At 34.1% G+C, this 12580-nt stretch overlaps 1 protein-coding gene across 1 annotated transcript in view; it reads left to right on the top strand.

Annotated features, from left to right (window-relative positions):
* Positions 1–12058, top strand: part of LOC106456977 (potassium/sodium hyperpolarization-activated cyclic nucleotide-gated channel 2-like) — a 48933-nt gene extending 36875 nt beyond the window's left edge. Inside the window, exons 5-9 of the mRNA XM_022382789.1 lie at positions 1786–1935; positions 4121–4339; positions 4568–4714; positions 6992–7235; positions 10787–12058. Coding sequence (XP_022238497.1) covers positions 1786–1935; positions 4121–4339; positions 4568–4714; positions 6992–7235; positions 10787–11265 — 1239 coding nt within the window. The 3' untranslated portion in view covers positions 11266–12058. The remainder of the gene's footprint in view (positions 1–1785; positions 1936–4120; positions 4340–4567; positions 4715–6991; positions 7236–10786) is intronic.
* Positions 12059–12580: the final 522 nt, after the last annotated feature.

The following is a 12580-nucleotide window of genomic DNA, read 5'->3' as shown; positions in this document are numbered from 1 at the left end:
TCGAAAGCTTTTTGAAGGTCTAAGTACATCAAATCTACGTCCTTTCTATCGTCCAGATAACAAATAACATACTCGAGAAAAGATAACAGATTACTAAGACGAGATTTCCCTTTGATGAATCCACGTCGACTTTCATTAATTAATTCATATTTTAGTAAATGATTTACCACTGCATATTTTCTCAGATTTGAGAACTTTTCCTACTTCTGAAATAAGACTAACTGGCCTATTATTTCTATGACAAGTTTTATCACCCCCTTTGAAAACATAAGTAACATTAACAACACTCGAATCCTCAGACACCTACCCACTGTCTATTAACCTACCCATAATTAAAGAGAAATACTTGCACCTCTTATCCGTGTCCTCTTTTAAGAACCTTGAAAAAAACCTTGTCTGACTCTGCTGCTTTATCTATTTTCAATTTATCAATCTTGAAAAAACTTTGTCTGACTCTGCTGTTTTATCTATTTTCAATTTATCAGTCTTTCTACTAACCTCCAAGAGATTAATAACTTTATGATTCAAGTTAATTCTAATATTTCCCAAAGAATGTTTCTCAGGGTCAGGATTTTATTATCTTGTAAAAACACAAAAGAATAAAACATTTGAAAGCTCGTACAGCCAGCCATTTAATAGTCTTCAACAAAACATTGTCATCAGGATCTTTTAAGGACCTAGTCCAGATTTTAACAACTTGTTTACCTTTAACATGTTTAAAAATCCTTGCTGTTAGTTTTAATACTATCGGCCAGTTTTTGTAAATCCTTTTGGATTTCCTTATTCTTTTTTAACCAAAGATGAGGTCATGAAAGCCTTGATGTAGTTCTCGTATCTTAATCCAACACTATAAGATGAGATCAAGAGAAGTCTAGGTATAGTTTCTATAACTTAACCCTTAAGATGAGGTCAAGAGAAGTCTGGGTGCAGTGCCTGTAACTTAATCCAATACTGTATGATAGGATAAGACCTAAGTGTAATTCCTATATCTCAATCCAGCCCTAAGATGTAATCAAGAGAAACCTGACTTTGGTTCCTATAACTTATCCCAACACTCTAATATGAACTCATGAGAAACCTGCATGTTGTTTTTGTATCGTAATTCAAAATACGAATTTGTTACTTTAATCTCTTTAACTCTTCTTTTGGATATCAAAATGAATCATCTTTACTACTTTTCTTGGATAAGAGTATATCTGCACTTTGTATAAGGCATTTGTTGTTGCTGTTAATTTATCTCTACTCTTGAAATGTAGGAGCCTTGACAAAATAAAATCGTCACTTCTGTTTCTACAAAAAACGCAGGAAACTTAAATCAAAAATTTCCATCACTATTGACAGAAAGAATCTAGAAAACTGATTGCGTATTCTTGCGTTAATGTTGAAAGTAGTGTTTTCATTTTTAGAACACAAATCTTACTAATGATTGTTTTTTAGAGATGTTTGCATTTTTGTACTTTGGAACATCCGTTTGTAAGGGTATGAATAATCGACTTTCTTTACAACTTTTCTTTTTCATTTAAATCTAGATAGAAATGGTGTATTATTTAAATATCGATCACGGAAAATATCAAGGCGTATTCGTCATCTGTCTATTTATCTATCGATTTTAGAATTGCTGACATATTCAATAGCTCGTAAGTGTTTCTGGTCACAAGGTTGTTATTGAACATGGTAACGAGAATAGAATCGTTTCTGTCAATGGAATAATATCATATAATCGTTTCTGTCAATGGAATAATATCATATATATTATACGTATAGCATAAGTGTTTTTTATTTCAGTTCTTAAACATGGCGAATATGTTCATGAAAATTTTCAACTTGATATGCATGATGCTGCTAATTGGCCACTGGAGCGGCTGTCTCCAGTTCTTAGTTCCCATGCTCCAAGGATACCCTCCTAGCTCCTGGGTTTCTATAAATGAACTCCAGGTGAGATGTGGAAAAAACACAATATTTTATCATTTTTAGCAGATTTTTTTGCATCCTAGTTTTATCTCTATTTCCTGTTTTCCATATTCCTACAAAAATTTAACAGTTATAAGCGTTTTGTTACTTAACTTAAAATTTGACCTTTTATGTTTGTGTATTGTATACAAAAAGAGAATTTTTGCTTTGCACTGCTTCATAAATTTTCTTCTCTTGTTGAGATAAAAAAACAAACAAAAAAACTACGAACCTGACAGTTGTAGTTCAAGATTTATACACTTTTCTAGAAACCACATGGAAAAGATAGAATTAATAAACAAAAATACTTTGTTTAGGAAAATTATATGACGTTCTGAAACTTTTGAAAGAAAGTGTCCAGCATTTAGCTTGTTACATCAATGTCGAAAAGGTTTAGCTAAATTCTATTAGAAACGGTAACAACAAAAAATATGTTGTTAGAGACAAACTATCCTGAAGGAAAAACGCATTAAAACAGCGAATATCAAGTGATTCCACCTGATGTAAGCATTAAGAATTTCGAGTTCTGTCATTGGAGAAATGAAACCTTCGCAGAACCATTGAGTAAAAACTTCTTCAATGTTGATAGATATTTTGTTGAGAATAAAACGTTTACAATGTAATAACAGCTTCTGTCATAAATGTAAAAGCACTACCACAATCAGACATACAAATTGTTAGAGAAATCACTATTTTTAAATTGAGGTTAGAAGTATATTTTAGGTGACAACGTCGCATGAAAATGTACAGACATTTTTGAAACAAATTGAAAGAAAGGTGTGAGTGTGAAAGTGGCCTAATTTACACACACACTATTTATCTATCTGTTTAATTTGTTTTAGGCGCCAGTCAGGGATCGAACCCCGAATCGTAGTATTATAAGCCCTCAAACGTACCGCCGATTATCCACTGGTGGCATTCATTTGTGAGTGAAATCTCATAACTTCAGTTGTAACATCACACAATAATATCCTAGGATGATTTTCACAAAGTTCCTATTATTCTAGCTAGATCCGTGTCCAAAAACTTGAGATGTTTTACGGATACAATATTTACGTTTTTTAATTAATTGAATATACTGTCACGTGGTTAATTATACCACGGTGCTGTATTCATTGCACTAGACGGATGTGTCGAAGAAATAAGCAAGGACAGACATGATAATGCAACTTCAAAGACTCTGTTAATTCCATTTATTTTTCGTTCCGTAAATATTTTCATCCATTTACTTGTGATGCTGTACATGTGATCGTTGTGAATAAACTTTTCTTTTGAGGATTTAACTTCTAAGAAACACCGATGTTGTAACATGGTTAAATAAAAACGAAACTTTTTTACAATGATAATGTTGGATAGTGGTGTTCGATACTATTGAGAAAAAAATAACAATAACAAAAATTAAAAAAAAACTTTTAGAAGGATCTTAAATTCAAACAGACAAGAATAAACGGATTTGTAAGTTTGAATAATTCTATGTAATTGACAAAACAAGACGATATAGTGGTTCATCTGATAATCAATTTCTGTAGATGCGAGCCAAGCTCATCCTAGTGGTTAGCGTGTCTGGAAATGTTGATCTAAGGATTTTGAGTTTGCGTCTCTTTGCTATAACAACGCTCTCTGCACTTTGGAGCTATGGGTACATTGTAAGAGTGAAGGTCAAACCTTACTATTTGATCAGGCAAGAGTAGCTCAATAGTTGACGGTGGATGCTTATTGACAAGCTGCTTTCCCTCTAGTCTATAAGCTTGCTTACAATTAATAATTCTGTTTACTTGTTATTAAGTACAGAGCTACACAATAGGTTATCAGTGCTCTTCTGCCTGGCGTCGGGATCGAAACCCATTTTTAGCCTTATAAGCTACCAGGGACCAAAATTGGAGATGGCTATGCGAAAATAGCCCTTCGTGTAGCTGTGCGCAAAAATGTTCTGAAACGAATAAATAATCTAGGATGCAATGATAAAAACCATTATCACTTAGTATGTATTCATTGCATGACCCTGTTGGGTCAGCGTTAAGTTTATGGATTTATACTGGTAAAATCCGGGGTTTGAGTCCTTGCGTCGGACAGTGTTCAGATTGTGTAACTTCGCGCTAAAACAACAACAACAACATTGCATTATGAATGTTAATTTTTCCGATATTGATATTTTTCATTTGTTTTTCAGGACGTAGTTTGGTTTGAACAATATTCCTGGGCCTTATTCAAAGCCATGTCTCACATGTTATGCATTGGTTATGGGCGATTTCCGCCACAGAATCTGACGGATATGTGGCTAACACTACTAAGCATGATTAGTGGCGCCACCTGTTATGCTTTATTTCTTGGTCATACTACGAATCTCATTCAGACATTGGATTCGTCTAGACGTCAGTACAGAGAAAAGGTAGGAATTATTCAACTATTCAAAGACTAATAGAAAATCACGCCTTTAAGTCCAAAGTAAAGTAAAGATAGACAGTAAAATTATATTTAATTTCAGGTTTAAACTATGAACTATATCGTGTTATCCTCGTTCCTACATTCAATATTTCCTAGTAAGTTTGTTAACAAACATATTATTTTTCTCAGCAGATCATTCATGTAATGGACTCTTTGTTGTTTTTTTTTGCAGGTGAAACAGGTGGAAGAATACATGGCTTACCGTAAACTGCCTCGCGACTTACGACAGCGAATTACGGACTACTTTGAGCACCGCTACCAAGGAAAGTATTACGACGAAGATGTTATTCTTGGAGAGTTGTCTGAAAGATTACGAGAGGTTTGTTTGTTTACTGTGATTTTGGTACTTTTGTTTTTTCAGATCTGTTGGGTTTGCAGTTTGGGTTGTTGTTGTTGCTTTTTTCAATACTTTAGCGTTCTTATGGCTTATTTGCTTTATCTTCTTTATTTGTTGAATGCCTTATTGGTTAATCACATCCTCCTTAATTAATATATCTTAATTGTACCAATTAATTATAATAATTTTCGTGTACATTTGTTATTTGTCACTGACGTTGACATGGGCGTCATTGAAGAGAGGCAACAGGGACGCTTCCAGGCTTGGGAGGGGATCGGCCCGGCATGGCCAGGTGGTTAAGGCGCTCGACTCGCAATCTGAGGGTCGCGGGTTCGAATCCCCGTCACACCAAACATGCTCGCCCTTTCAGCCGTGAGGGCGTTATAATGTGACGGTCAATCCCACTATTCGTTGATAAAAAGAGTAGCCCAAGAGTTGGCGGTGGGTGGTGATGACTAGCTTCCTTCCCTATAGTCTTACACTGCTAAATTAGGGACGGCTAGCGCAGATAGCCCTCGTGTAGCTTTGCGCGAAATTCACAAAGCAAACAAACTGGGAGGGTATCCCAAATGGAGTTGCTGTGAAACGTTTCTAATAAAGGCCAAATTAATACATATACGCCATAGTTTAGGGCTCCAAGCTGACTTGGGGAGACCCACGTAAGGTCCACTTCCTTTGCCCCCTCCTCCGCAGACCGTTTGTGAAATGACGCTTTTGTTGTTATAATTGGCTTGATAGTTTTTTAACGTTGGTGTTTTCTCACTTTTCGCTTAGAAATATTTTTTGGGGGAAAAGGAGGTGGGTTTCAGCACGAAATATACATTGGTAGCTAGAAATATCAATTTTTTTTTTGTTGATGGAACAATATTAATTTTGTTTAATACGTAGAATTTTTTTAAAGATTGCTGAGCTTAGGTCATAAAAATCAAATTATTTTTTCTCTTTCATTTCTATTGGACTTTTTTTTTTGTTTTGCATATGTAGCCTAAGTCCAATCTTTTTCCTGGACTATATGATGGTTATTAGAAAACTTAACAGTAAGGACTAATGATATAGTGCAAGTACATTAAAATAATTATAGCTTGCTATAACTTTTTTTTAAAATTCAAATCAATAATTTAAAATATTTTTCGGAAAGTTTTGTTTGTTTGGAATTAAGCACAAACCTACACAATGGGCTATCTGTGCTCTGCCCACCACGGGTATCAAAACTAGGTTTCTAGCGTTATAAGTCCACAGACATAGCGCTGTGCCACGGGGGGAATTTTCGGAAAGATTGTTCTATTCCAAAATAAGCTAAAAAATAAAAAGTTTACTCCCCTTAAGACGGTTTTTTACAGTGCGTAGCCTGGTGGTTAAGGCGATCGACTCGTAATTTGAGGGTCGCGGGTTCGAATCCGTCACCGAACATGTTCACTTTTCATCTGTGAGTTGTTATAATGTGACGTTCAATCTTACTATTCTTTGGTAAAACAGTAGCTCAAGAGTTGGCGGTTGATAGTGTTGACTAGCTGCTTTCCCTCTAGTCTATCACTACTAAATTATGGACGGCTAGCGCAGATAGCCCTCATGTAGCTATGCGCGAAATTTAAAACAAAAAACGAACTTTTTACGGTGATTTATTATACTATAAAGAAATTAATAAAACAGAAAGATAAACGTCATATATACTATGGAAAATATTAAAAACCTGACCTGGAAATTTGTGTTATATTGTATCGTATTTTAATGGAAGATTACTGGTTCGAATAAGTAGATGTCAGAACTCGGGAAGATGCTAAAGTTGACATTTACTACAAACAAATACTGTACATTCAGGTGTAAACGTAACTGTTCAAAATGTAGACTCCCACAATTTCATATCCTCTGATTGGTTTACGTAGTAAATTTTACTGTGATTATAATACACTAAATAAATTTATTACGTTATCACATCAGTTTTAAATCGAATCCCTGCAACAAATACCATTGAAGAACTAGAAGGCGAAAACAATACCTCGTTTCGAAAGCGTATTCTTTAATTGATATTTACTTTCAAGTACAAGATTTCTATCACATGTAGTCAATACATTCTTTCATAATTTCAAATTGAAGTACTTGTATTGAAAAGTTGTTTTGTTTATCATTCCGATCCAACACTGTGCGCCAATACAAATGGCCAATACAAGAGGATATGTACGTTAGATGGAACTAATTAGTTGCTTGTTTGTTTTGTTTCGATTCGTGTTTCAATGATTCATGTTTTGTTCCAAAACCTAGGATGTGATCAATTACAACTGTCGTGAATTGGTAGCATCTGTTCCGTTCTTTTCCAACGCTGACCAGAACTTTGTTAACGATGTGGTAACGAAACTGCACTACGAAGTTTTCCAGCCCAGCGATATTATCATCAAAGAAGGGACTCTGGGTAGCAAGATGTATTTTATACAAGAAGGGATTGTCGATATTGTCATGTCCAATGGCGAGGTGGCTACAAGTCTGTCTGACGGATCGTATTTCGGAGGTTAGTTGATATTCAAAAGTAGCTCTATCTATGAATCTTGATATCTCTATGTGACAGAAACCCAAAAGTATCTCTATCTATGAATCTTGATATCTCTATGTGACAGAAACCCAAAAGTATCTCTTACTTTTGGGTTTCTGTCACATAGAGATATCAAGATTCATAGATAGAGCTACTTTCGGGTTTCTGTCACATAGAGATATTAAGATTCATAGACAGAGACTATTTTGGGTTCCTGTCACATAGAGATATCAAGATTCATAGATGCTCAATCTATGAATCTTGATATCTCTATGTGACAGGAACCCAAAAGTAGCTCTTTCTATGAATCTTAATATCTCTATGTGACAGAAATCCTTTATGTTCTTCAAGGCAAAATATTATCTAATATTCGTTTAGATAAATCGTCATAAAACTTTCTAGAACTCATTAAAATAGTACCTAAATACATTATGACATGAAAGATGCATTATGAAAATTCTTTATTAAACACAATCAGATACATACATACATGTATTTTTTTCGCGAGTCATAACATTTTACTGGTATTTTGTTTCGGAATTTCTACTAATAAAGACAGAAATAGAAAGTTCAAAGTAAAAACAGCGAATCAAATTGCCGCTTCTCTCTCAGTAACAATCAGAAGAATGTTTCTAGTCGTAATAAATGTAGATCTTTTGTTGTATGTTTTTGATACTATGTTGTCGGTATCTATTGAACTGTGCAGGGTGTTCGTGTGGGGGATGGGGATAGAATATGCTTCCAAACACTTCAAGGCAATACCGCACTACCTCTATACTGATATTCACATTCAGCATTGTTTTTAATTGTGTACACTAATGAATGTTATGTGATTTAAAAGGGTTTAAAAGTAATACCAGCTGTGTAGTTCAGATTTCAAAATGAATATAGCGTGTATTCGTTAGGGTTTAGAAATAATACGCGGTGTATGATTTAGGGCTTAAAAAATACCAGCTGTGTAATTCAGATTTCAAAATGAATATAGCGTGTATTCGTTAGGGTTTAGAAATAATACGTGGTGTATGATTTATGGTTTAAAAATAATACCAGCTATATAATTCAGAGTTCAAAATTAATACAGCGTGTATTTGTTAGAGTTTAGAAATAATACTCGGTGTATGATTTAAGGTTTAAAAAATAGTAGCTGTATAATTCACAGATCAAAAAGAATACATCGCGTATTCATTAGGGTTTAGAAATAATACTCGGTGTATGATTTACAATTTAAAAGGATTACCGGCAGTGTAATTCAGAGGTCAAAAATAATACAGCGTGTATTCGTTAGGATTTAGAAAAAATACCCGGTGTATGATTTACGGTTTTAAAAAAATACCAGCTGCGTAATTCAGAGTTCATAAAAGAATACAGCGTATATTCGTTAGGGTTTAGAAATAATACCCCGTGTAGGGGAGAGTGGGGGCTGGTGGAAACAGTTTTCACTTAGGAATATTTTTAGGAGAAGTAATGGAACTAAGTAACATCATTTAAACATGATTTATTATGTATGTATGTTAATACCCGGTGTAGGGGAGAGTGGGGGCTGGTGGAAACAGTTTTCACTTAGGAATATTTTTAGGAGGAGTAATGGAACTAAGTAACATCATTTAAACATGATTTATTATGTATGTTAGCTATTACTACATATTTTTAAAACTTGAATCTATACTTATACATCTGTGAAAAAAATTAAAACAAAAGATAAAGTAAATGTTTCGACCAGCCCCATAATCAGGGTTAGTTGGAACATGCTGTGGAGTAGGTTGAAACAATTACATTATTATAGACAAACAAAGAAAGCTTTGCAAAACGAAAGTTATAGTACATTTATTACGTCCTATAATGTGATGTCCAGATCATAGGTACGTTTAGAACTTTCCAGACTGGTCTGATCCATCATCAGCTGCAGCAGAGTCAGATTCACAGTTAATGCATTTATAACAATGGTTCTTAACAGTACATAATTCATAAGCCTAACCCTTACACACACTGTGCATTGTATCCAGGGCTTATTGCTCTTAATGTATGGGTCTCCACAAACCACTAATGCTATATGGAATTATGGTCTTTACTTTCTATTGTTTGGGTTGTGTTAAACGTTTACGTGATCCATCCTTGAACTGGAGGCCTTTCGGGCATTTCTTTTTACGTGCAGTATTTGATGATATGTCATAATGATAATAATACAGACCCACTTCTAGCCATAGGAAAAATATTAAAAAACAGTAGATACTATGGTCACACATTCGTCATATTTAGTGAAAGCAACATTTAGTTTCTTTCGTGTTTTTATTTTTTAATTTTTGTCTCTACGTGTTCCAGGGGAAAAAAAATACTTACCTGCAACCTTGAAAATTTACACACCTATTTAAAAAAATCGTTTTTTGGGGGCCGTAAAATCGGACATGTTGCTCAAATTCAAACGGTCACTTCGTGGAAGATGTCTCTATAGTTACTGCTGCTCTCTAGTGTTGAAACTTGAAAACCTAAATTAGACGATTTTTGAGACTCTTTGTTTCAATCTACTCGCGTTTCAACCAACCCCGTTCTACCATATGACTTAGGGTTTGAAAAGAATATCAACTGTGTAATTCAGATTTCAAAATGAATACGGCATGTATTAAGGTTTAGCAATAATACATGATGTATGGTTTAGGCTTCGTTATTTCGCATTAATTTCCAATATTTGTATACCCAATCTATTTCATGAAGATTATATTTATGTTATCTAAAACCTCAATAAATTTTCTAAATTCTGAAATACTACTTAAAAATTTATTTTTAAATGAATTAAAAATCATTCCAAAGGACATTTTTATGTCATAAGATTAACATGATGATAAAAGTATTAAAAGTGGAATAACGTTTAAATTTTTGCTTCCATCTTTTTTTTTTAATAAATGTATCACTGGCAATAACTACAGCGTGTTTTTGTTAAGTTTGTTGCTTCATATTTTCTTCTGAAGAGAATTCTTGTAAAGCTTTATTTTTATTTACTTTGTCTAGTATTATAACTGGTTAATCTCACTTCTTCTGAGAGGTAAGTCTGAGAGTTTATTACTCTTAAAATCGATACGTGCGGTGGGCAGATAGTCTATTGTGCAGCTTTGCACTTAACAACAAAACAAACAATCCACCCACCCTCCTCTGAAAATTGATTGCATTCGGTTAAAATTCTAAATATGCACTTATCTCGATTGAGATTTTTATTGGGAGGAAGAAGTCAACGCTGAGACCCTCTCTGATTCAAAAACATGGACCGAATCCTGATGAAGAAGAAGCGAGAAGAGATTTTTATTTCGCATTGCATAAAGTACAATCCATTAAGGATTATTTATTACTTATTATTAGTTCTTAGATATTGTATGTTAAATACATATATTATGATTTAACTTTGATTATTCTCCGAACTTACTTTAGGTTCAATATTTTTAAGTGTCTACATAACAATGGAGTTGAATAAGTTTTATGGCAGCTAACTGAACCAGTTTGCAGTGTTTATTTATAGCTTAACTTGGCTGTATATTTTTCAGAAATTTGTCTACTAACCAACACTAGACGAGTAGCCAGTGTCCGAGCAGAAACGTATTGTCACTTGTTCTCCCTGTCTGTGGGACACTTCAATGCTGTCCTGGACATGTTTCCCGTGATGCGGCGGACTATGGAATCCGTTGCAGCTGAAAGACTCAATAAAATTGGGAAAAATCCGAATATTGTCAGTCAACGGGAGGACTTGCAAAACGACCTGAAGACCTTCAATGCTATCCTCCTTTCTGCGCAAACTCCAGAAAGCGACGAATTCGCTCAGGATGAACACAAAGTTAGTCTTGGAAAGCATGACCGATCTATTGCTGCAGCTTTGAAATGTACAATTCCGCGACCTAAGTCCGAAAGCTGTTTCCCCCGAATTGATTTTGGACGAACCGAATCTCAAACAATCCACCGTTCGGAAACATTCTACCAATCTCCTAGCAGGCCTAGCACTCCTGTAGATTTGAATAAGTGCTCATGAAAATAAATTTTTTAACAAAATATCGGCATCATTTTACGATATGTTCGTGTCGCTTATAAATAGAATTACAGTATTATTTCTACAGAAATTGAGGAAAAATCTTCACACAAGTCAGGATTAAAAAAGCTGAGAGTAATGAAATACAGGTATACATAAACTAGTCTTTTTTTTTCGGGAACAGGCTGACGCAGACATTAATATCCTTTCTTTATCTAGCCTCAGCTTGAACTGGTTTTATATCTTTGTGTGCTTCCGTTAAAGAAACGCCTCAACAAATGTTGGCGGGCTTTGGAAATTAATGATATAAACAAACAAAAAAAAATGTGATGACTATAGAAGTGAGCTATCGAGGATTTTCTAACGATAAATCTAACTCTACGATACATTTAAAAGTGGAGAGACTAACGGTATATATCATATAGTCTCTAACAGTACATAATAAAGTAGGCTTACCATATTGATCTGAAGAAATGAGACCTTACTAGCCGATTAGTTTCTAGAATGTGATTTATAGAAAACTGTTTTTTGTTCGTTGGCTTTTCAAACACGTTGTAAGCAAAAAAAAACAAAAACAAATTAAATGTTTCCTGAAAGTGATAATCTTTACCCACTCCCTATATAATGAGAGAAACGTGTAAGGATTAAATTGTGGACGTTTTCTATTAGCGATATTTACACATAAGGATTGTGGAGTTAGAACTTCTAGAAGGTAACCACATATATAATCTTTAATGCCTCAAAACTCAAGCTAGGAGTCAGTGTCTCCCTGCTCGTCTAGTTGTCTAACCCTTACGCACCATGCACAAGCATGAGCTTTTCACTCTCTATGCAGTCTTTACAATACGTATAGACATATAGATATAATTAAAACGATACACTTATCGTGGAGTTGCAATAGAATCATCTAGTCCAGTTTGTTTACCTGTGAATATTAGAAAAATAGACGTAGACAAGTGTATTTAAAAATATATATTTTAGTAGTTTTTGGTATATAGAGAAAACGTTATGTAAAATTGATAGATATGATATAAACTAAAATATAGATTCATATAGAAACTTAAAATATGATTATAATTAAATAATGTAAATATTTTCCTTACTTCATTACATGAAGACATTCTTGGTATAATTGAAAACGATGTTGAAAAAGATGCTGGTTGTCAGATCCATCACTAGTTTGTAATTTAATGTTGTCATGTTATTTCACCTATGAATGATGTAGAGATAAGAAGATGTGGAGTAACAGTCTAAAACTACATCAAAATAGGCTTAACCATATTAGTATTACTGCAGAATATAGCAATATTATTTATTA

This window comes from Limulus polyphemus, unplaced genomic scaffold (assembly GCF_000517525.1).
Source record: "Limulus polyphemus unplaced genomic scaffold, Limulus_polyphemus-2.1.2 Scaffold277, whole genome shotgun sequence".
NCBI lineage: Eukaryota > Metazoa > Arthropoda > Merostomata > Xiphosura > Limulidae > Limulus > Limulus polyphemus.
Note: the sequence above shows the minus strand (reverse complement) of the source record. Positions and strands in the feature narration are given on the sequence as shown.